This window comes from Condylura cristata, unplaced genomic scaffold (assembly GCF_000260355.1).
Source record: "Condylura cristata isolate star-nosed mole 26May11 unplaced genomic scaffold, ConCri1.0 scaffold00025, whole genome shotgun sequence".
Classification (NCBI taxonomy): domain Eukaryota; kingdom Metazoa; phylum Chordata; class Mammalia; order Eulipotyphla; family Talpidae; genus Condylura; species Condylura cristata.
In genome coordinates, this window is record NW_004567126.1 from 32,271,352 (window position 1) to 32,296,041 (window position 24,690).

The 24,690-nt window shown below is 52.1% G+C and overlaps 1 protein-coding gene across 1 annotated transcript in view; it reads left to right on the forward strand.

Annotated features, from left to right (window-relative positions):
* Positions 1–326: 326 nt before the first annotated feature.
* Positions 327–24,690, forward strand: part of TRPC6 (transient receptor potential cation channel, subfamily C, member 6) — a 33,012-nt gene continuing 8,648 nt past the window's right edge. Inside the window, exons 1-8 of the mRNA XM_004689428.2 lie at positions 327–344; positions 3,431–4,202; positions 13,686–13,871; positions 15,604–15,768; positions 18,482–18,698; positions 20,270–20,503; positions 22,231–22,495; positions 23,567–23,762. Of these exons, the coding sequence (XP_004689485.2) occupies positions 340–344; positions 3,431–4,202; positions 13,686–13,871; positions 15,604–15,768; positions 18,482–18,698; positions 20,270–20,503; positions 22,231–22,495; positions 23,567–23,762 (2,040 nt within the window). The 5' untranslated portion in view covers positions 327–339. The remainder of the gene's footprint in view (positions 345–3,430; positions 4,203–13,685; positions 13,872–15,603; positions 15,769–18,481; positions 18,699–20,269; positions 20,504–22,230; positions 22,496–23,566; positions 23,763–24,690) is intronic.

A 24,690-nucleotide genomic window follows, 5' to 3' on the forward strand; every position in this document is an offset into this window, starting at 1 on the left:
GCTCCGTGGCTCTTTCACGCTGCCGGGAGAGTTACAGGCATGCAGAGCTTTAGAGCCTCTAGCTAGCAGAAATGTGCTCTAATGAAACTATGTTCAAGGACTCTGGATGCCCAAAGTGAAAGCGGGGCGGGCCACAGGCTGAGGGGGAGGTGCGCGGCTCCCCTGGTAAGGCCGGCTGCGAGCGGGCCGCAGAGGAGGTGACCGCCCTTGCCCGGCCCCAGCACACAGCCCACTCGCTCGGCAGCAGATCTGGCGCCGGCGCTCCAGGGCAGATGACTTACTCCACCTCTGGCCATCTGGGCTGCGGGCGCTACTTCGGCAGCAAAGGGAACCAGGAACATGAGGTAGGTGGAGCCTGGATTCCCGGGACCTAGGCAGCCTGTGAGTCGCTCAGTCCTTCGTTGTTTTAGGATCATCAGTCCTTTCCTGGAGCTGGTATGCACGTACTGTGAGAAAATGAATTTTAAAAATACACACGTGAAACGCAGGCTGCTGACGGCTGGGCATCCTCAGGTGTTTTTCTCAACGAGGAGAGCCGACTTTGCAACCCTGGGTCGCTGGGGAGGAATCGCTTTCGCTGTCACAGTGCGCGGGGCTGTTCTTTCTCTGCATGGTTTTTCTAGGTTAACTTGCAATTTATGAACAAGCCTTATAAAGCTCCATTCCCAGAGAGGTAATTAACATAAATGTAGCAACAACTGGGATCTTCCTGGAAACGCTTCAGAAATTGTGACTTCAGGAGTTATTTGACTCATGCTGCTTTTACATTGTAAAACTCAGCGGTAACGGTTCTGCCAGAACAACATACATGAGACCCGCTGCTCCTGTACGTGGGGGAGGGGGCGCAGCCTGTGGGCACCCAGCAGCTCCTTTCACCCCCCCACGCAGGGAGGCTGCCTTCGCCTTGTACATTGTGGTCTCCAGAGCACTCGCAGAGCGTCTGGAAATATCGTGTGCTGTGCCTCTGTTGACTGCAGCAGAGCTACGCTCTTTTTATAAAAATGCATCTGAAATGTATGTGGCTGCATAGGACTAATATTTGGTGTTGAAAGGTCTGGGGTGGGAGATGCTAGAAAACACGTTCTACGGGAACGCCTTTGCTGTTCCTTCAAGAGCTTGAAAGAAGGCAGATGAATCCGTATTCGTTCTGAAGGAAACAGGACAGGACAGAGGTGCCAGGATCGACCTTGCGATCCTTCAAAATAACAGGCTTTAAAATCCTAACTCATTATTTAAAAAGTTTAGAAATAAGGAGGTCACAACTCAAACGCAGTCCGGCCCGCGTCAGGTGACTTTAGGGGGGCTGCGCGAACAAGTGACGCTTTGGCAGCTAGTTAACAAACGGAGATGTGTGTGAGGTAACTGGGTATAACTTTCGTTCTGCGCATGTGGGAACGGCCAGTGCCCACAGCCGCTGGAGAGCCGGCCTTTTGTGGGTCTTCTAGCTGGGAGACAGCCGAGGAGGAAAAGGCCGGCGTCCTCATCAAGTAAAGGCGCGTTCCTGAGGCTACATACAAGAAGGAAACCCCAAGTTAAGAGCTTCCCACACGTAATTTCCAGTGCACTGGAACTCATTCTGTGATCTAGGTGGGAATAACTGTCCCCACCCTTCTTTTAAGCAAAACGACAGGCAACAAACACACTGAAAACTACAGGCGTAACACACAGGCGTCTACCACAGCAATTGCAGGGACAAAGCCCGGCTTGACAGTCTCTCTAAGAATCTGGCACGTGCGACGCACCCGACTCCCGAGGAGTCGGGAGACGGCAGGTGCAGGCTGACACAGCTTCATGCGGCCGCGAGACGCGCAGGCCAGGTCTGCGCGCAGCACTGTACGCAGCGTGGCGAAGCCGGCGCTGGGACCAGGCGCCGAAGCCCCCCCAGATGCATCTTGTGCAAGAGCCACGTGCATGTATCTGTGGGGTCTCCGGTCTCCCCAACCCACTCAGTCTACATGAAACAGTATTTAGACTCAGCCTCCGAGGGGGACATACGCTGAGCCGCGGTGGACCGTCGCCTCCTGAGTGTAGTTCGAGGGGACAGTGGAAGAAAAGGGCGGCCTGGCTCTTGGCTGTCTGGCCATCGGCACTATTTCGTGTCTTTTTCTTAGTTACGTGAGAAGTTTGCTAGGAAGTTCCTACTCCCAGGCCTTCCATCTCACCTTGACCAATCCCCTGGCCCCTTTTCCCCTTCGTCCCCAACGGAGAGACAGTGCCCCTTTGCTACAACCGGAAACTAAGCCGCAGTGTGTGAAGGCAGTGAAGAGGTCAAGGCTAGCGAGGTTGCTAGTGGCCAGAAGCCCGAGGCAACGTGAGCAGCTCTCTGAGCGTCCCGCAGTGCAGCCGTCCCCACCACGGCCCCAGATCTAGATGCAAGGACACTGCTCTCGAGGCCGCACGAGCGAGGGCAAGAGTCTCGGGTTCCTGTGTCTGTCGTCGCTCTGGGAAGTGCGTGACAGTCTGTAGCTTGGAAAAATCCACCCGGGGGAATCACTCGGCACCCAGCACCAGGCCTCTCCTTGAGGGGCCCCCGGAACCTGGGCGACTGCCTGCAGGACGCGTCCTCCGGCCTCCAGTGAGTGGGGGTGGCCGTGTGAGACTCGCAGACTCGCTGTGACTGGGTGAGCGAAAGACCCCGTGAAGAGGAAGCCCCTCCCCCATCACAGTGGAGGCCTGTGCTCGCGCTGGCCACTGCCCACCGCTGCCTCTCCCGCGCCCAGGCTTCCCTTCCCACAGCCACCCGCACCTGGCACTGTGTGTCCGGCGCCCAGCAGGCTCTGAGCGTCAGCGGACGCTGCGGAGGAAGCCTGAGAGGCGGGTCGGCCTGATGCTTCTGCCGGCCCGGCCCCGCGGGCACCTGGCCCTGGCTGTCTAAACTCACCCTCCCTGACGCCCGGCCCCACGGGGCCTCTCCCAGATGCCGGGCGAGATGACGAGCTGGAGGTTTACCGACAGGCAGCTGTTACAGAGCAACACGCTCGTGCTGTTCTCTCCCTTGAAAGCTGTCAGGTTTCTGAGGGCAGCCAAGGTTGTTTTCCCCCCATTGCTTTCCGCGGGTCTCACAGAGTGTCTGGTCCTGGAGTTTCAGGGGCTCGGATAGGCAGGGTCCCTGGGACGGATTTGCTGTTTTCTCTACTTTCAAAACTACTGGAAATAGTTGCACTGGCTGTCGTGTATGTGGGTGACTGGTGTCACTGAAATCTATACCACGCCGGTTAAAACCCCGCTGGGGCCCGTGTCTGCACAGGGAGCCAGGCAGTGGCCCGCCGGCGCAGGCCGCAGTGCTGCGCGGAGCCAGTGTCCGCCTGGCCCCCACTAACAAGTCGCGCTCTCCTGCCCAGCTGGCCCGAGCTGCCCCAGGCTGTGCTGGCGCGGCGGCGCCTGCCCGCCACCTCCCTCGGCCCCCTTCACCGTGTCTCTCTCTCCGCAGCCGCGGCGACCCCAGGCTGATGCACCGGCGGCCGACTGTGCTCCGGGACAAGGGGCGCAGGCTGGCCAGCCGCGGGCCCGCCTACATGTTCAGCGACCGCTCCGCCAGCCTGTCCGCCGAGGAGGAGCGCTTCTTGGACGCGGCCGAGTACGGCAACATCCCGGTGGTGAGGAAGATGCTGGAAGAGTGCCTGTCCCTCAACGTCAACTGCGTGGACTACATGGGCCAGAACGCCCTGCAGCTGGCCGTGGCCAACGAGCACCTGGAGATCACGGAGCTTCTCCTCAAGAGGGAGAACCTCTCCCGCGTGGGCGACGCCTTGCTTCTGGCCATCAGCAAAGGCTACGTCCGCATCGTGGAGGCCATCCTGGGTCACCCGGCCTTCGCCGAGGGCAGGCGGCTGGCCACCAGCCCCAGCCAGTCCGAGCTGCAGCTGGACGACTTCTACGCCTACGACGAGGACGGCACGCGCTTCTCGCACGACGTGACGCCCGTCATCCTGGCGGCGCACTGCCAGGAGTACGAGATCGTGCACACGCTGCTGCGGAGGGGCGCGCGTATCGAGCGGCCCCACGACTACTTCTGCAAGTGCGGCGCGTGCAGCCGGAAGCAGAGGCTGGACGCCTTCAGCCACTCGCGGTCGCGCATCAACGCCTACAAGGGCCTGGCCAGCCCCGCGTACCTGTCCTTGGCCAGTGAAGACCCAGTGATGACGGCGCTGGAGCTCAGCAACGAGCTGGCCGTGCTGGCCAACATCGAGAAGGAGTTCAAGGTAGGTCAGGTCGGGTGCCGCCTCCCGCCGGCCAGTGGCCGCCGCTCGGGGCCTGCCCCGTGCTGGCCGCTGTGCACGGCCGGCGGGTCGCCTCTTTTCTCTACAATCGCGTGCTCTGGGCAGTGAAGCGTGCTCACGGACAGCTAATCAGATCTAGCATACATGAAGTATCTTCCACTTACTCCTCCCGAGCCTTGAGAAGATACTAGCCCGTCTTTAAATGGAAGTGTGCGAAGGTAAACCCCGGCTCCAGAGCAGCAACTAGGGAGCAAAGCGGTCAGAGCGACCAGCCTGCACTGGGCCCAGCACGCGTGACTGGCCAGGAGGCCGCGAGGGGGCAGTCAGTTTGCCCGGAGAGCAGACAGTACGTCGGTAAACAGGGCAGAGGGCTGGGGACGCACTCTGTATGATTTAGAGGAGCAGGGTCGCACCCCTCAGGAGTCGGGCCATGCCGTACCCACCCCCAGGCACCCAGAGTCCCTGACCATAGCCCACGGCCTCCCCTCCCCACTTCGACTCCACAGTCAGATTCCTAGGCCTGATTTCAGCTCAGCCTTTGTTTTGTTTCTCTGTATTGCACAGATATGTGACACCATCCAGTACTGCCTTTTCCTTCTAATTTATTTCATTTAGCAAAATCCCCTCCAGTTCCACCATGTTGTGAAGGGCCATTTATCTTTTCATATGGCTGCATGGTATTCGAGCGTGCACGCTTGTGTGTGTGGGTGTGTGAGACATCTTCCTAACCCACGCATCTGCCTTCGGGCACGCAGGTTGTTCACAGCTTGGCTATCTTAACGCGCAATGCAAGGACACAGGAGCAGACACCCCTCGAGTGAGTGCTGCTGTATTCTTTGTACACACCTCGGCGGGAAGTCGTCAGATCACATGGTAGATCTACTTTCAGTGTCTTGGAGACTGCCTGTGTTTTCCAGGGTTCCTGGCTCTCCAAACTTCACAGACATCTGCTGTCTCTGGTCTTCGTGCTGCAGGCCACTCTCACAGGGAGGTGGTATCTGCTCGTGGCTCTGACTGGCACGCCCCTAGGTGACCAGTGATGTTGTGCTTTGTCTCATGTGCCTTTGGCCACCTTCAAGTCTCCAATGGGAAAGTGTTCAGTTCTGCCCATTTCTGATGGGTTATTTATTTCCCCTTTGTTGAACTGTGTTAGTTCTTTGTAGATCATGAATCCCAGGAGATACTGTCACCCATTCAGAAGGGTGTCTTTAGTGAGTTGGCAAGTTCATTTTGCTAGGCAGAAGCTTTATAATTTGGCATGATCCCAATTATTTATATTCTCTTTGTTCTTATTGCTATTGGAGATAAATCCACAAAAATATCAATTATTAAAGCCTATGTATTGAGGGGCCTTGCATATGTTTTCTATGCATTTTATAGTTTCATGTCTTAAGCACCAAATCTTTTATCCATTTTGAGTTTTTTTATACGGAGTGAGAAAGAGGCCTAATTTCATTTTTTTGAAAATTTAATTTATTTATGCATACAGATCTGGGGTACAGGCCATAGATGCAGGGGTGGTGAGAGGATTCACCAGAGACAGAGTGAGGAGCAGAACAGGCAGATTGAGGAAGTACACTGCTGAGGGGAGCAGGGGGGAGACAAGAGAGATCTGCTGTGCCATTTGGATCTCCTGCCCGGGGATTGAACTAATGCTGAATCAGCTGTGGCCAGCTTTGTAGTGCTTTGCTTTAACTTAACTGTGGTGCCACCAGGGAGGGCCCAGGCCTGATTTCATTCTTTTACATGTGGCTGTCCAGTTTTCCCAACACCATTTACTAAAGACACTTCACTTTCCAAAATATGTACTTTGCTCCTCTATCATAAATTAACTGTCCATATAAGTGTGGGTCTATTTCTGGAAACACAACGCCATCCCATTAGCTTGTGTGACTCTTTCTGTCATAATACCATACTGTTTTGATTAGTCTAGAGCCTGGAAATGTGGTACCATCATTCTTCCTCTTTTTTTTTTGGTCAGGATTGCTTTGGTAATTTGGGGCCATTTGTAACCCATAATCACACGAAAGCTTTATCCATGTATTATAAACAACATGTGAAATTTTTGAGTCCTGAAAATCCTCCCAAGTCACATAAAAAGAAAAAGAATCCTTCTCACTAAGTAAAAGGGGTCCTGGATCTAATTCCAACATGGCAGTGCATGGAGACATCTCCCACCCACAAGCACCTAACAGCTGGGTGTCTGAGGACAGCTCAGTCAGCTTCACTCTCACACCATCTCATCTGTCTGGAGACAACATCAGGCTCTGCAGGTAAAGGGCTCAGTTTACCCCCCACTTCAGACCACAAACCCACACGGAGGTTGTTATCTGTGCCTCTATAATCACTAACAGATATAAGTCAGGGACCTCATGACCTCTCCTCAAATTCCACTGATTTGCTAGAGTGGCTCACGGAACTCAGGGAATCTGCGTACTAACCTAATCACCAACTTACTGCTGAGAATATAACTTGGGGCAGCAGTTGGAAGAGGAACATAGGGCACGGCCATAGGTGATGGACATGGATCACCCATGGCCTCCCAGCTGTTCCACTCCCCACCTGGACTTCCAGGCATTCACCCAGCTGGAAGCTTTCTGCACCCCACTCCTTTGGCTTTTTATAGAGGCCTTACTTTCAGACAAGATGGTTAACTCACTGGCCTTCGATTGATTCAACTTCTAGCTCACTTCTCTACCTTTTAGGGAAGGGCAGGGACGGAAGTCCCAACCCCCTGCACCTTGGCTCTCCTGGCCGCCAGCCCCGCCCTTAAGTGTTTCCAGTGGTCTCCCGCTCCATGGAATGTGAAGCACCTTTCTCACTCTCTGCATTCAGGTCATGTCCAGGGTTGGTGACTGCGAGCCAGGAACTATGCATGAAGAGCAAAGACCAATCTTATCAGTCCTAATTTTCTGCCTTCCCCATTTGAGAGGCCTTCCCCTCTAGGTAAAATGATACATCCCAAAGGTGAGTACCCAGAACAGCTTAAAAGAATCACTAACATTTAAATTCAGGAAGAAGTGGCTTGTGCATCGTTATCTCCCACAGATCCCTACTGTAAGACCCTCATTCAAGAGGGATGTGTTCTCTGACAACTGTCCAGGAATAAGGATGGGAAGGAAACCTAAGCTTGTGCTCCTGTTCCCACAATGCACCAGATGGCTGAATTCAGAGCACCCCAAAATGAACCAGCATGTTTATTTCTGCCACTAAGCTTCATCTTCAACAGAAATGTGTATTAGGGCAGGGAAATTATTGGCTCCATGGATGGGCGAGTGTGGAGTTATTCTGTACAGGGCTGAAAGACTATATTTCCAAGGAAATATAATCAACGTGGAAACTGATGACCTTAGGGTTATCAGTGTTTGATAGTTTCATGGGGCGTCTTCACACACCTCTGTGGGAAGACAGTGCCTTTATTTTGTGGGAGTTGGCTAGTGAGGACTCCAGTGAGCTCCACTATATAGTTCCACTAAGCTCCCCCCAAGTCGTCCCTTTCCATGAAACAGCCCACTGTCCATGAACAGAAGAGCCAGAGCACGACAGGGTCATGCGGCGATTTCAGCCTGGCACCTTGACTCTTTGCACCAAACAACTATTTACTGCCCATGCCACCGGGCATGCAGCTGCCCCACGCAGCTACCCCAGATAGCCACAGCGAAACCGAGCTATCGGGTGGAGCCAGAGGAACACGAAGACAAGAGACAGGCCTGAGGAGAAGCAGATCTTTGCAGGAATGCAGCACAGGCTGTGGCCCAACACACAGACCTGCCCAGGCATGCTGGGGGTGGGGGGCTGAGGTACAAATGCTCCGGGAGACCAGCACAACCAGGGACTCAGCGCACATCGCGCCAACCACCATCTGCGAGATTTGACAATTGCTAAGAGTAGATCCGAACAGCTCTTGTCCCGAGGGGGAGAAAGCACTTTCCTTTATTATTATTATTATCTTTCTTCACACTTACATGAGCTGGTGGGTGAGGACACAGAGGCCGTGGCGCTGTCTCACCACACGCCAGGCACTCACTGTGCTGCGCACCTCAGCCTCACACCCGGAGCGCGTCACTCACCGCTGTGACGTGGAAGGGGGAAAGAGGAGGGCGAGGACAGATTCAGTTTCTCATCCACTCAGATCAAATGTTTTGCTTTTGTGAAGCAAGGCTCCCGCCACCTTCAGGTTGGACGAGGCCTGGTTTTGGCAGGCATATCAAAGCAACAGCAGAAAGAAGCCAGAGCAGTGTGGCTGTCTGGCCCCCAAAGAGCCGCGCGTTCCTGGCTCCTGCCCTCTGCTGGGCTCGGCTCAGATGGGAATGATGAGCCTCAAGGTGGGCGCCAGCCCTGGTGGCTTGGTCAGCGAATGCCTTCAGCGGATGCCCTGTCGGCACCTCAGGCCACACCGTGACTTGTCTCTCCCCCTTTCCCTGGGCCTGTCTGCGCCTCAGCTGCGGCGGTGTGGTGGCTAATGGCCGTGCAGTCGCCCTCATGGCGGGACCAGCTTCTCTGTCGTTCTGCTTGGCAGTGTTGGCAAAGCTTCGTGTCTCCTGGGCCTGGCCAGTCTTGCACATGGCCTCCACATGCCTCTGCCTGTGGCTCTGAGGAAGAGGAAGGAGAAGAAACTCCTGTCGGTCTGTTTGCAAACCGGTTCTATGTTCTGGTGTGCAGAGGGTCTGGCACTGTTTGAAGCAGAAAGATCCTCTAAGAAACTTGGGGTGAAGGACCATTTTATTGGCAGACAGGCAGGGCACAGTTATCGGTGTAGACGGGTGATACACGGTGTGACTTAGAAGCTCCCTGGTCTGTGAGGCAGAAGCCCTACTTCAGAGGCAGCATGCTACCCCCTACCCCCGGGAGGAAGAGGACAGGACCACGGGGGCCCTGGTCAGGTGTCTGAGAGATGTACACACTGCCCTGCGTGTGGCCACTGCCACCGTTTCCATAATTGGAAGAAATGAGCGAAACTGAAGTGGCCTTTGTGCGATCACACAATTATTAAGTAGCAGAGCGGGAATTCAAATCCAGCTAAGTGTTGCATCCACACCACATCCCCTTCTTTATATCCCCCAACGCAATTTTTGGTAGACCTACTATGTGTCACATACCTTGCCAGATGAGTAAGCTGTAGTACGTGTGACAGAAGACATGAGTCTGTTCAAAAGAGGCGAACAACACACACACAGGAAAAAATGCAGAAAAGGGTGGAGTGTATTCCTGCAGCATTGTAGCCTCTCTGGAGGGAAGTTAATGGGTGTCCTGCTCCGTGAGGGCCCAGCCCTGAAGCCACTGGCTCACCTTCCTCACTGCTCTCCACGCATCCCAGCTTCCACGGACCTGCGTGTTTCCACGCAGAGGGAAGAGTAAGAGCAGTCACAAGCACACCAGGAAGTCACTCAGCGACCTGGCTGGTGGCCATCATCAATCATGATGTCCCTTGCATCTGACAGCAGGGAAAATTATTTCTTCAGCTCTTACTTGCCACATCGCTTGTGTTTCTGCCTTTTCTCCCAAGTAGTCTCTGATGGACATTTACCTCACTCACCAGCCCCCGCCCCGAGAAGCCCTGCCGACGCTTGATGATTATCCACATCAGCTATAAGAGAGCCCGTGACCAAGGGCCAGCTGGGGGACGCATACTGCTCCGCTGCGCAGGGGAGCTCAGTGGCACACATGGCCCTGAGAAGCACAGCTGCCCGTCACCCCACAGAGGTGGCCACGGCCTGTCTTCCTCTCCAAGTTCGTCATCTCACTTCCCAGCCCCCGTCTTGGCAGACTGCGGTATCCAGCACCGCGGGAATGCCTAAGGGAACCATGTTTGAATTTTCGATCTATTTTCAGCGTGCACCACGGGACCCCACATGCCTTGGCACTTGCTAGCACGGCTGTGCAGCGCGGGCTGGGCTGCCTGGGCAGTGCTTGTGAGGCACGGGGACAATGACAAGAAGGGCTGGGATCGCGCCACTCTGTAGGGAGCTGGCGTCCCGTAGCCTGTAAAGTCCTCATGGCAACCCCTGGAACCGAGTGCTCTAATGTTCCCTTGTTACCACCGGGATTTTGAGGCTTTACGGGATTAAGTCACTTGCCCAAAGTCCCACAGCTCGTCACTGCCTGCCTCTAATTCCAAAGCCAGCACTCACCCCCACAGTCCCATGGGGGGTTACTGAGCACTGAGGCACATACTTCTTCCCCCTCTATAAGTTTCCATGAAGCAAACACCTTTCTTTACAAAGAGCGCGCCAGACATTAAAATTCTCGATTGGAAGAACTTTTCTCACTAAATATGACAAAGATGACCTTTGAGAAAGTAATTTTAACAGGACATTTGTATGTCTTAGCATCTCTAAACCCTGTTCTATTAGTCCACTACCAGCCATCTGTTTTCAACTCAAAGGTTAATATACGGGAGCGCCCACTTCTGATCTATTGCTGTAGAGTGTGGGTGTCTGACCAAGAGGGGACCCAGAATTCATCAGACCACCAGCTCCACTTTCCTCTCAAGGACCCAGAAATTCAGAGCCACATCAGGGGAGTGAACTGCCTACATTTCAGTCAAGGAGTTCACACGTTCATTTGAGAAAACTATAGGTACGAAAAGTAAATGGTTCTCCAAGGTGGGGGTGGGAGTAGCATGCATTTCTAGAAGCAGTCTTCTTATTGTTTTAAATATGGGGGGGGTTGGGAATTGTTAAGAATTTCGAGGTGTTAGACGGCACTGAGCTCCTGCATGCCCCGTTCCAGTCCGTGTGGTTTCTCATAGAGTGTACCCCACACTGGAAGGGTCACACTCTCTTAAAATATCTGGTTCCACCTGAGTCTCTTCAAAATTCTAGAGGACGCTGACTGGCTCTGTCATATGAGGGATTCATGTGTTGACATAAATACATTTGTTAAATATACAGACGTTTTTGTCTTTCAAAGGACAAAGGCTATGTCCAGACCTACTCTGCCCTGCCCGTGGGATGCCAAGTCGCTGCGTCTGTCCTGGCTCCAGGGGCTCTCATAGAGGACATGAAACCACTTTCGGATCATGTTTTTGATGTTAGCTAATCCACAAGTTTTTCCTGACTATTTACCAAGCTCAGCGCCCTGCTAAACCTCCAGCCTGTGTGATCTTGTTATCCAACGTGAATCAGGCTGCCTGACTGTGGTCCTCACCCTTGTGCTTAAGATTCAACTGCAGGCACACACAAAGGCTGCTAATGGGTTTATGTACAAAAGAAAGGGAAATGTGTAACGCAAGGAAGGAGAGAGAGGGAGATCATTTGGTTAATGGGTCCTACCAGTTCTGCTGACCTGGGACCTCAACAGCATGCTGAAAGCCGGCATAAAGCCAGATACAAGCTGTGAGCCATGAGGCCAAGAGACCCCCAAAGCCCAGAGGTCCGGTTTTATGTCCAAACATCACTGCTTAATCCCTCCCTCAGGCCCAGCGTGCTTCTCTTTGTGATGCTGGGATCTGTAGTTCCGGTGTCTGGGGTGGGGGTGGCTTCCACAAACCCTGTGTCTGGAGAGCTCCTTCAGGACAGCTCTCCCCAGCAATCTCTTTAACGCTTCATGTCACTGGCCTTCTTTCTCATTCATAAACTAAGAATGAACTAACATAAACTAACAGCACCTGCCTCGGGATGGCTGTGCCCCCGATCATGTGGTTGAAACACAGAGCGCTGGGTTAGACTACAGGAAGCTCCAACCGAAAGCCCAGACCTCTGACGCCAGGCCAGAGTGGACCCAGAACGCAGCCCATGGGCACCTCTCCACCTCAGCCTGTCCCTGGGGCCTGGCCGGTTATTCACGGAAGGACTGAAGCTGTTTCTCTGTGACCAGCTTACCCTAACTACCCACCAAGACCCACATCCCTCAACCGCATGAGAGCCGACCCCAGCCACTGTGTCCTCAGTGGTGGTCACAGATGCTTTGGACCCGCCACTGGCAAAGTGTGGCCAGCTTAGAAGCTTCTCAGTGAGGTGGTGGGGGCGCTTTGCTGGGCCGCAGGGAGGCGTCCGGCGGGCACTTTCGCACACGACCGGGTAGGACACTGTTTTGCAGAGACTGGCCAGACACCCCAAGACATCCCTGTGGGGTCCGCACGCAGACCCACCCTCAAACCTAGTCCCTCCAGAGGGATCTTTTCATCCGACCTGCACTGCTGCCTCCAGCCAGAGGAGACAACTGCCTCTGAACCCGCAGCACTGGCTTTTAGGGTACGCTTGCCTCTGAAGCCACAGCTCAGGAAGACTGAGCTTTCTCATGTGCCAAATGGGAACCGGCCTGGCCTGACTTGCTCCCAGGTCTCCCAAGATCTGAACATGAGCCCACCTGCCAGAGGAGAAACGGGGGCGCCGTTTTTAAAGGCAGAGGGTTGGGCCCCAAACAGAATTAGGTTTTGGTAACAAAACCTGGTTCTGACACAGAGCGGCTGCCCAATCTCAGATGCATCTTTAATTCCCTGAGCAACACCGAGAAGCCAACTGGAAATGAAGTGCTCGGCTATGGGCTGCCTGACGAATGCTGGGTGAGAAGTGGCTTTATTTCGACGCGAGGGAGTGAGAGGAAGGACGCGGCGCCCGAGGAGGCCGCCGGCTGGGCGGGCTCCACTGCTTGACTAGGGCCTGCACTCCCAAGACTCTCCCGACACATGACGAGGTCGTCGGAGGCGAGTTACCACGAAAGCATGCTCATTAAACTTCGTTTTCTCCAAAGAGAAGGATTTCGGTCAGCACACTTCCCATTAGCTAACATTAGTGCTCTGGGTTAGTACTTCCGCAGAACCTCTCCCAGCGGCCCACTTACCACGTGAGAGAAAACAGTTTACAGAGTCTCCCAAAGGCCTTTCTTGCCTGCTGATGCAGTTACATGAGTATGGAGTGTCCAGAATAGTGGGCAAAGGTGTCTGCTTTGCCGTTCTCCCGATCCACAGGTGAGTGTGGCCCATCCAGCACTTTTGGTAACTCTGGTGATGGTAAGCAGATTCCCCTTGTTAAGATCGGAAGGAAATCTTCGCAGCGCAAAGATATTTCAGAGATCACGCAGCAAAACAGCAAGTAAAAAGCGTGTTGAAAGAACAGTAAGCTGGGCCATACCGATGGCGCAACAGGCTGAATGAAGCGCAGCACCGTGAAGCAACCATAGCAGCTCCAGCACGAGTTTGATCCCTGCCAGGGCAACCCCCAGGGCGCGGCAGCCCTCTCCTGTCTCCTCACTGCTCCCCTCAGCAGTGGGCTCATCCCTCTGCCAGTTCTGCTCCCCACTCTGACTCTGGGGAGTCCTCTCACCAACCTCTGCACCTCTGGCTTGTACCCCAGTTATGTATGCATAAGTAAATAGATCTTTAAAAAAAAATAAAATAAACTGAAAAAAAAATTTTTTTCCCAGCAAACCATCAGCTCACTGAAAAACTCTGCGGCGTATCATAGTAAAACTTAAAAGTGCTACTTCTGTGCTACTGGGTTCTCTTTTCTTTGTCTCTCCTAGAACGACTATAAGAAGCTGTCAATGCAGTGCAAAGACTTTGTTGTGGGGCTCCTGGATCTGTGCAGAAACACGGAGGAGGTGGGAGCCATCCTGAACGGGGATGTGGAAGAGTGTCAGGGCGGCGGAGACCACGGCCGGCCGAACCTCAGCCGGCTGAAACTGGCCATTAAGTATGAAGTGAAGAAAGTAAGGGCGGCGGGCGCGGCCCTCCCGTGCACCACTCGCTCCCGGGTTGGGGGGCGGCGGGCGCGGCGACACTGGCTGGGCTTGTCTCGCTGACGGCAGCAGAGGCGGCTCCTTTCGTGAGCACAGGGCCTCGGGTGATGATCCCTCGGGTGGATCATCTCACGGAAGATCCACCCGGAGGGTCAGAGCGCGGCAGGGATCGCAGCTTCCTTTAACTGAGGACACGACAATGACGGCGGGTGTCCGGATCACTTGGCGCCTGCTGCATTCCATCAAGTGAGATCCAAGTCCGTCTCCCCACCCGTCGACTCGGCCCAATCTGGGAGCAAAGCCCCCAGTGCCATGAACTTGAGTCTTCTCCCACTGCCCCTTCATCTGTGGGATCTTTTTAGTCTCCTCGCGACACCCTCCCTTGACCACCTTCTCAGGTTGCGTAAGCTATCTTAACAGAAACAGTTTTCACAGCTGTATCTGGTAACAGAAGTTAACACGAGCTTCCCGGAAGTTTGCCGACAGTCTAGACAGGCGTCCTTTCTTCCTCATCAGTTCGCCATGGAGCGTAATCAATTATATTTCTCCCCCCAAATTCATATTCTGGACAGCCTCATGCGGCGCTACATCATACCCACCTCCGTCCCCCAGGGCTCTATCCGCTTCATCTGAGCGCAATGAAGCATGTTGATCCTTTTCCTTAGGTTTTGTCCACGGTGAACAACCTTGTATTTTACTGAGTTTTGTTTTCTTTGTCTTTTCTAGAACGACTATAAAAAGTAAACATAAAGCTTGCTGACTTGCATGCATTGTATCTGTAGAAACAATTCCTAGCTACAGAATATGGCAGGTTTTTATTTTTTTAATTTCGGAAAGGTTTGCTAAGTTTCCTTTCGAAACAGGCACACTTGTTTACACACACACCAATATTTTTCCTTCCCTACTAGCACATGGGAAATACTAAAATTTACCATCCTTAGAAGATAAACTTTGTAACTTGTTTTAATTGCCTTTGAAGTTAGCCATGTTAAATAGTCATTTGCAGTTTCTTTATATATCCTGACCTTCATTTAATCTAATATTCTTTGCCAATTTTTATTCTGGGTTTGTAATATTTGTATATTATATAACATCCTCTGTCATATGCCAGATTCATTTGTTAGATATATTAGGTTAAAAAAATTCTGAAAACTGCAGTGAAATCATAAAGCCTTCTTAAAGATTTTGGCACAGAAATAAAAAGAGAGAACAGCAAAGTAAAACAGGCAGCCCAGAAGCAGACCCATCACCAAACAGGAATAGAATAACAATAAGATCAGCATCTAGGTGGGTAGGAAAGCTGAAATACTTTCTCTAAAAAGTGTTAAGACATTTAGAGGTAGCAGGGTGTTCAGGTCACTCCTTCCAGATAGAAAGTCCTTGTGTAGAACATGGCTAAACCTATTTCTAACACTAAATTTCCAAATTTGTCCTGTGCTTTGAAAGAAAGCTCATTTGCTGTCAGTGAACAGCGCGATGCCTTGTGCTTATCGCTGAGGATACGCATGCACACAGGTAGAGAGAACAACTCAGAACCTCCCGCCATCTTGCTCGATGTCCGTCAACTGGACGTTTTAAGTTTACTCTTTAATTCTAATGGTATTTTCCACCAGAAAGCACAGAACAAAGCACTGAGCACCAGCCTAGCTTACGCCGCACCGTCCTTTAATCACGCTGTTCCGTGTCGTCTCTCTCCTGCTAGTTTGTAGCTCACCCAAACTGCCAGCAGCAGCTCCTCTCCATCTGGTACGAGAACCTTTCCGGCCTGCGGCAGCAGACCATGGCGGTCAAGTTCCTCGTGGTGCTCGCCGTGGCCATCGGACTGCCCTTCCTGGCCCTCGTTTACTGGTTCGCGCCATGCAGCAAGGTAAGTCTACGGGGCCTGGCCTCGGCCAGCATCCAGGAGCACATCTGCTTGGATTTCTGGAGCCAGTTTAGCCGGGACAGCTTTTATCCCAAATGAAAACATCACGATGTCAGAGTCGAGTTTCAATAATCTTAGCATGTTTACTATTGCCAAAGGAGCATGCCTTTTCATAGGAAATGGAGAAAACCCTCCTGTAACATCACCACCCTGTGTGGCAGAGCCCTGAGCTCCCACACTGGGCAGCCTGTGTCCCCCGGCATGTCCATGCCTATTCTTCTCTACTTCTGAATGAGGGGCATAAGCACTGAGAGGATATTCCATACAGCATCCTGAAGGTAGGACATTTTTCCTATCTTTTTCCCCCTCCTCTGGCAAAATTGGAGATGGATGTTTTGTTTTATATTTTAGCTAATATGATCAATCAGTGTTAATTTAAGAAAAGGACAGTCATAAAAATATGAACAGACTGCTTGCTCCAGTGAAGAGTACTTATTTTGGGGACAGAGCACACTGTCACCGACAGCAAAGACAGCCTATTTTCTTGGCAAAATCTATCTTCTCAGACTTTGGTGAAAACAGTGCTCAGATGGACCTCGGCTTTCATTAGTGTGAAGAACAAGCTTGAAAAGTGTTGACCTGTCATTGTGTTCACAGGTGCAGAAAACTTTCTGTCCTACATTGTCTGTCACTCTCATTCTTCACGTTTTTGAAAGTACATATCTGGAATTGTCTAAGTTTCAACTCTGAAAGTGCGACTGGAATAATTCGAAAGGGCTCAAGTGTCGGCAGGACCATCTATTTCTGTACCACGTAGAAATGTCAGCTGAGTCACCTGCTGTTCTTAAATATGATTCATTTTCGAACATTTGTAAATGTGGGTGCGGGCACATGTATCACCACTCTCCACACAGCAGAAGTGAGCTCCAGCCTCTTCTGCTTCTCTTGGCGGGCCGTCGCCAGCCCTAGCGCCAAGGGTGCAGTGAGTGACAGGCAGAGGCACGCAGCCCCTCGGCGCTCTGCCGGCCCCGCTGTTCAAGCTTCTTTAAAGCTCCTTTTAGAAATCTGATTGCAGCTCAGAGCACACAGAGGACAAATTATACCCAAAGGGATCACTCACCTCATTCCCCAGACTTCATTGAGTGATGCCAAAATCTCCCTCACTTTAAAGGCAAAACCCAACTCTCGTCCCTCGGTAACGAGGAGTAGGAGATAGAAGAGCTGCCATTTCCGTTTCCTGCCAGCAAAGTTTTGGTTTTGCTTGCTTGCCTGCTTTTTCCTTTAAAGCAGAGTCTCTAACGAGCAGCAAAGATGTCTGGTGTTAACGGTCCTCTCCTTCCTGAATGACATACAGAGGGTGGCGCTGAGGGAGGGTTTCCCAACAAAGATGGCAGCTATGCCAGCCAGGAGCGAGGCTCAGACCAGACAGAGCAGCCGCAGACACACGGACACGAGCGTCCTCGCGGCCTGCCTGGCTAAGAGCCTCAGTGTCAGGAGAGAGGGGCTGGCCTACGGGACTCACCCCATGCTTCCAGCGGCCGTCGGGGAGGCCACACCAGCTAGCTGCTTCAGCCCTGGAAGAGGCTCCTTTGTTTGCTCTGAGAATTCATTTAGGATAAATGCGCCTGTGACAAACACGCACACGTATTTTAAAGGGCAACATGAAATTTCTCTGTAAGCCAAACAGAAGCGTGAACTGTGGCGTACGGGACCCAGGGTTCAAATTCTGGCCCCACCATGTATGAGCTGTGCGGCCTTCAGGCAAATGCCTGCGTCGGGTCTCCCATCTTCACCTTCTTCATCGCAAACAGGCCTGAGTGTCTCCGATCGCTTTGGGTACCAACAGCCACGCCCACCTGAGTGCTGTGGGGTCTCAAGCGCCCTCCACTCACATGTTCGTCTTTCTGCTCTAGGAAACTCCCTTGCAAAAGCTGTCAGAGCCCAGGGCTCCCGCCAGCAGGCAAGCCCAGGCGCAAACGGTGCTTCCGACCCTGGGGGTGCACTGAGCACTGCAGGTCGCTCGGAGAACACAGACCCCCACCTGGGGCGCCATGGGTCAGGGGCGCAGGGCTTTTACTGGCTGCACATTCTGCAGGAAGAATCTGATTTCACATCACTTAGGAAATGCACTCGGCTAATGAGGCAATGACGCTGAAATCTGAGCCCACAGTGATGGACTCTGGGTCGGTCTTCACGACATGGCACCGGCTCTGGGCAGCCTGCTGGCCACTCGTGGCTCCTTCCACAGTGTCACCCACGGGCCACGCCCGTGGGCCAGATTGGAGCACGGCAGCCAGAGGCCTCCCAGGACCCAGGCCCACAGGGTGAGCTCAGGTTGACTCCCCCCCGCCCCCTCGGCCCCCGCACGGCGCACCCTTGGGACCCAGGCCCCGCGTCGTTCGCTTTTAATGCGCACAGTGCTGGGCCAGGGCTAAGCCTGTGCCCCGCCGCAGCCACTGTTCCAGCAACAGAACTTATTACTTTGTCCGTATTATGTAATATTTGAGTTGACTAGCACTTAACAGAAGTAACCTATCCCGTTGCCAGCCAAGAACATGGCGAGTACAGATGTGGACGGCAGCCCGGTCTCCATCGCCTTGCGGTGACTGACCGCAGCACACCGTGGGCTGGGGACCCAGGAGCGCGGTGCTCATCCTGGGTGCGGGAGGGTTTGCGCGCGCACAAGACGCTGACCCCCCTTTGCTGTGTCGTGCAGATGGGCAAGATCATGCGTGGACCTTTCATGAAGTTCGTGGCACACGCAGCCTCCTTCACCATCTTCCTGGGGCTGCTGGTCATGAACGCAGCTGATCGGTTTGAAGGCACCAAGCTCCTTCCTAACGAGACCAGCACCGACCACGCCAAGCAGCTGTTCAGGATGAAAACCTCCTGCTTCTCGTGGATGGAGATGCTCATCATGTCCTGGGTAGTAGGTAAAGTCCACTCTTCGGCACCACTCGCTTGAGCAACCTTAGCGGCGCTGGGCGACCCCCCCTTCACCCCCCAGTTACGCAGGCTGCACAGCATGGCAGCGCACCCCCACACTGTGCCGGCCTGCGCTCTGAGCGCGACTCTCTTGGGCTCCCTGTGGGCGCCACAGTTGGCTCTCGCACCTCGTGTTTTCTGCATTTCCAGGAAATACCCAGAAAGACACGGGACGGTATTAACTAGCACCCCCCCCCCCCACGCTGTGGCCAAAAACAGCGCCCACACGTATTCTGGGAGATGTGTGGCTTTAAGCGTAAAAGCCAGCGGATGATTTTCTGTTGAGACTGAAGAGGAACTGAAGTTAAAAACCACTCGTGGCTATGGGCATGCATTAAGGGCCAGCGACTGTACGCTCACTCACGCCACCTCTCTGCGCCACTTCCTCCTCTAACAGACCATCTCCCTCGCAGCGTCCGTGCAGCCGTTACGGAGCGCAGGGCTCCTACGCGGTCGAACGAAACCCAGGACAGTCTTGCCGCGCTGTGCTGCTCAGGTCACAGAGAGGGCCTGCCGGCATCGGCGGTCAAGGAGCAGGTGGTTGGCTAATTCAGTGGCTGAAACCCAGTCAGAAGGAGAGACACAGGCGCGGGAAAGCTCCAGGCCGGAGCACTGTTTACGTCAAGGCCAGAGGGAGCCGCTCAGACGCAGAAGGCAAGGACCCAGCCCAGGCTGCCCGCTGCCCCTGGCTGGACCGGGCCACTCTGCAGGGTGGGCATGGGTTAAGCCACCATGTGCAGACAACTGGCAAAACAGGGAGCAGCCCCAGGAAGGCCACTGAAGGGGGCAAGTGACCCCCGCCCCACACTTGGGGGCACTGGGAGAGCTCACTCTGGAGGCCAGTGGAAGCCAGAGAAGGCAGGGCCTGGTTTGTTTATGGGGTGCCCATCTAGAGAAGAAGCGAGGCAGGGCCCAGAAGGCTGATCCCCAGGGAGGAAGAGGGAAAGGGAAGCTACGCCGGGGCAGCCTAGATCTCCACGCGGCCGAAGGAGAATTCCCCAAACCATCGGGCCGTCCCTGAGCCAAAACAGCCATCACGTGCCCTGCAGAGGCGCCCTCTGCCACTGGCCAGGAGCCTTTTATGGGCAAGGAGGACCTTCGGGGGAGATGGAGAGAGATTTCAGAGCTAGAGGCCGGTGGGCGCGTGTGTACCCGCGCTAATAAAGTGCGGTATGAAACGGCCATGTAGCCGCCTCCTGTGCCAGCCCCGCCCGCGTGTTTGGGTCACGTGACTGTGGGTGTTGGTGTGCTGCGGGCATCATAAAGCGCCCTCCAGTGAACTTACTGTAAGGTGCTCTCGAATCAGTGGATCGAAGTACATGTGTTGTTTGAAGGCTTCAGCAAATTATCGAATTGCTCTCAGGTGAGGCACTGTCGACTGTGGCACTTGTGGGGAGTGGGGGTAGAATTTTGTCACATCTTAAAGTCAGGCTGAAACCTTTCAAACTGATTTTGTTTTGGTTGAAATGCAGTGGCTGGAGTGAAGCTGAATCGGTATCTTGACTCCTTTCCGATACAGGCATGATATGGGCTGAATGTAAAGAAATCTGGACTCAAGGGCCAAAGGAATACTTGTTTGAGTTGTGGAATATGCTTGATTTTGGCATGTTAGCAATCTTTGCAGCATCGTTCATTGCAAGATTCATGGCCTTCTGGCATGCCTCCAAAGCACAGAGCATCATAGACGCCAACGACACGCTCAAGGACTTGACCAAGGTCACGCTGGGAGACAATGTGAAATACTACAACCTGGGTGAGTCTGCAGACTGCAGCTGACCTGAGTGAACGGAAGTGCAGGATGTACTTATAAATTAAGGCTAGCTGCAGTCCAGGAACCAGGCTATCAACTGAGGTTAGCTTCCAGTGTCTTCCGAGTATCTGTATCTGCAGAGGCAGAGGCGTGCTTTCTGCTTCTTTCTTTGATTTTTTTTTTTTTTAACTGGCTGGGAACTTATCCTAGTCACAAGAATCACTGCACTGTCTCTCTGGGATCAACTGGCTAGCTCCATCCCACTGAGACTGCCTGTCATGTTTGGATTAATATGTTTCCTCTTGTCTATCAGAAATAGTGCACATTTGTGTACCATTTCCATCAAAAACATGGGAATTGAAGTTGCTGAGTAAACAGCAACAACAGCCCTACTTCCCATCCAGACTTTGAATTGGAGGAGAAATAAAACAGAAGATCACAGAGGCCAGATCACCCTCTGCGATTAGCAACTTCAGAGTGGCCAGCATAGTTTCGGTCAATGGCGCTGCAATATGGAAGCCCAGATAAAGGCAGACGTAGCCTGCAACTCCTGGATGCCAACAGACAGGCATTTCTCCCCAGAGTCAGGGCCTGAGCGTAGAGAGTCCCCCACGGAGGGTAGGGTGACGACTCCCTAGACAAGGAGGGCGGGTGAAACAAAGGATGCCCTGTTAGCCAGTCCAGTTCACAGCAGAAAAGTCGTTCTGTCTCCCTGGGAGGAAGGTGATAAAGGTACAGGAATAGCCAGTGATTTGCCGGAGGGGAATAGATTCCTGCGGAATACTTATTTCCAACCCGCTGATGAGAATCAGTAAATACTGAATTAACATCTCTGTGGGCTAATTGGCCTGTTACCTAAGGGTTACTGTCTTATTATTGATTCTTAGACTATTTCATTTTAATGTTTTTATTTGAGAAATCAAAGCTACCTATTTATTTTAGTACTTAGAGCCAATGTACTATAAAAATGGAAGTTGCTTTTCATGGTTTCTTGTATTTTTGCCTAATTCTACTTCTCAGAAAATAAGCAAACACAGGCTAATAACCCTATTTTTCTTCTTTCTTACACATCATGGTTTCTTCGTACTGGTTTTATACTGATTTCTTAATTGAGTTTTATGACCCAAAAATGCCAGAAAAAAATCAGAAATGAAGAACTGCTGTGCTTTTATGATAAAAACACACTTGTTTGTGTAACCAATAAAAACAACTCGTACTAAGTTGATGTAACTGCAAGCACTCCACAAGCCAAAAACTGTAATAGTGTAAGCATAGTTTAAGGTTAAGTAATACATGCTATCACTTATTAAATGACTTATTTTCTTTTATTACAGCTTAAGATTAAATAATAAATGCCACCATTTATTTAGTGACAAGCACTTTCTAAACACTGGCCGTATTTATTGAATTCTCACAACAGATAAATGAGGTAGGCATGGTATTAACTCATTTTTAAAGTTGGCAAAATAAATAGCGCTACCAGAAGTTAACTAATTTGTCACAGTTCACCCAGCAGCCTGTAGTTTGAGTTCCAAACCACCACAAGGGCCATTTTCCCATAAATTCCAAAGTTCAAATACAGCTGACAATTAGGAAACCCTACAAGAGACTTCTATTGGGAATTGGGTTGGATTGCTAATATAATTATATTTGTTTCCTAGAAAAGAAGTTACCTGCCTCAATAACATGAAGACAATCACCATAAGGCTCGTGTTTTCCTTTTTCTTTAGCCAGGATAAAGTGGGACCCCTCAGATCCTCAAATCATCTCTGAAGGCCTTTATGCAATTGCTGTGGTTTTAAGTTTCTCAAGAATAGCGTACATTTTGCCAGCCAACGAAAGCTTTGGACCTCTACAGATCTCACTTGGAAGAACGGTGAAAGACATCTTTAAGTTCATGGTCATATTCATCATGGTGTTCGTGGCCTTCATGATCGGGATGTTCAACCTCTACTCCTACTACATCGGTGCAAAGGAAAACGAAGCCTTCACAACGTAGGTGATGCACGGGTCCTGCTGCTAAAACAAGCAGGTTACATAAGTGTCGGCTTCTTAGTTCTAGCCTCTGTTATGAGGTGAAGTTCCTCTTGAGCTAAGTGAAAGGAGTTTTAGATGAGTGAAAGGACTTGAGACCATGACTGCATTTTTGGAGTCAGGTATTACAATAAATTCCTCACAGACACCACTTTATTGTCTCTGTTTTACACCTGGGGAGACTGAAGTGGAGAAGTGAGCCCTGGTGTGGCACGGCTGCTGGTGTAGGGGGCAGAAAGGCGGTGGACTGCCCAGCACCCGGCACCGGGCGCATCCTTGGGAGCTGACAGTGACGGTAGCTGTCTCCCTGTTTGTTTGTTAGGTCTTATCGAGAAGACCCAGTTTACTAATAGTGACCAGAGTTTTGACATATGTTCATTATGGAGACACGTGGTTTGTTTGTAGGTATGCTGGGAACAGAGTATTCGACCGCTGGGCCGTCAGGGTCAGAAGTGCTGCTGAAGCGGGACTGCGGTTCTCCACATCCTAGGCAGGTGCAGCTTATCAGGGAAAAGGCTGAAGCGGAGGCCACTGTCTCGGTCAAGTGCTATGCCTGAAGCATGAGACCCCGGTTAGGTGGTGCAGGAATGCTGGACCCCAGCCGTGGCCTCTGTTCTAGCTGCACCTTTGTCCTCGCTCCTGAGGACGTACACATCCCTTACTTGCCAGGCCTGAGCAGAAGTGCTGCGCCCTAGCAAACTCATTTTTCCGAGTAGCAAGTTAGCTCTTCGCCGCCAGCGCTGTGGACTACTGAAAGGTCAATGCCCGGACTTAGGCGTCTGTTGCACACTTGCTCTGCGACAGACACCAGGTGTTCCATGAGCAAACACTACAGGCCCTCGCAGCAGTGCGGGGAATAAACCCTTGCTGCATCCATTTCACAGCAGGGCAAGTTGAGGCTCAGGAAGCAAAGGCTTTGGTCCCGGACACCCACAGTAACTTGCGAAGACGCGGACCGACGAGTTGTGTCATGCTACGGCTGTCGTTCACTTGTGCACTGATCACTTCATCTCTCTCTTCATTTTCCCCCAGAGTCGAGGAGAGTTTTAAAACACTGTTCTGGGCCATATTTGGACTTTCCGAAGTGAAATCAGTGGTTATCAAAAATAACCACAAATTCATCGAGAACATTGGTTATGTTCTTTATGGCGTCTATAACGTCACGATGGTCATTGTTTTGCTAAATATGTTAATCGCCATGATCAACAGCTCCTTCCAGGAAATTGAGGTACAAGCTCCACACTTCCCTGCCCTCTCGCCTGCATGCACTAACGACTCCAGGCTGTGCAATTTGTAGTTCAGTGCTCACCAACCCCCAGCGGAGAGCAAGTACAGTTTCCCACCTTCGGCCTTTTCCTGTCTTGTGTACTTGTTTACCAGGAATTAGAAACTTCTAACGCTTTCTGTATTTGCTTCCAAATACATAAGCAGAGGATGGGCTGGGCTAGCAGAGTAGGCAAAAGAGAAATGTCTGATTCACTGAAAATAATTTAGAAATATTCTACCAGTGTGGTTTTATGTTTTCTTCAGAAAAGCACTGCTTGTAAGTACTGCTATTCTCCAAATCTTTTTGCACGCGTTCTCAGGTGTAGAGTGAGTGTAAGGTTTTACTCCCACAAGCTGTGCCTGTGTCCGTTCAAACAAGAATAGACAGAATACAGGAGTGACTTTTCAGTGTTGCTGAAAATGCAGGAAAATATATTTATATCTGTCCGTATTTTTGTAAACACAAGCAAGTTTTAGGATCTGCTGTCCCGTGAAGGATTTTCTTTTTCTTTCTTTTTTTTTTTACATTTATTTATTTATACAGAACGGGTACAGGCCAGAGATGCAGAGGGTGAGAGGATTCACCAGGGACAGAGAGGGGAGCAGAACAGGCAGATCGACGAAATACACTGCCGAGGGGAGCAGCGGGCGGGTCAGGAAGGGTCTGCCGCGCCGTGTGAATCTCCTTTGGGGTAGGCGGGGATCGAACTCATGCAGAAGTGTCTTAAGCTTCTTAGTGCTGTGCTTTAACCCGCTGCGCCACCAGGGAGGGCCGCTGTAAAGAATTTTCAAATGGCAGAGAGATGTAGGTGACATTCTGAGAAGACCTGGGGCTGGGGTTGAGTGCTCCGCCCGGCACCCCACCCCACGCCCACCCCACACCCGCCCCT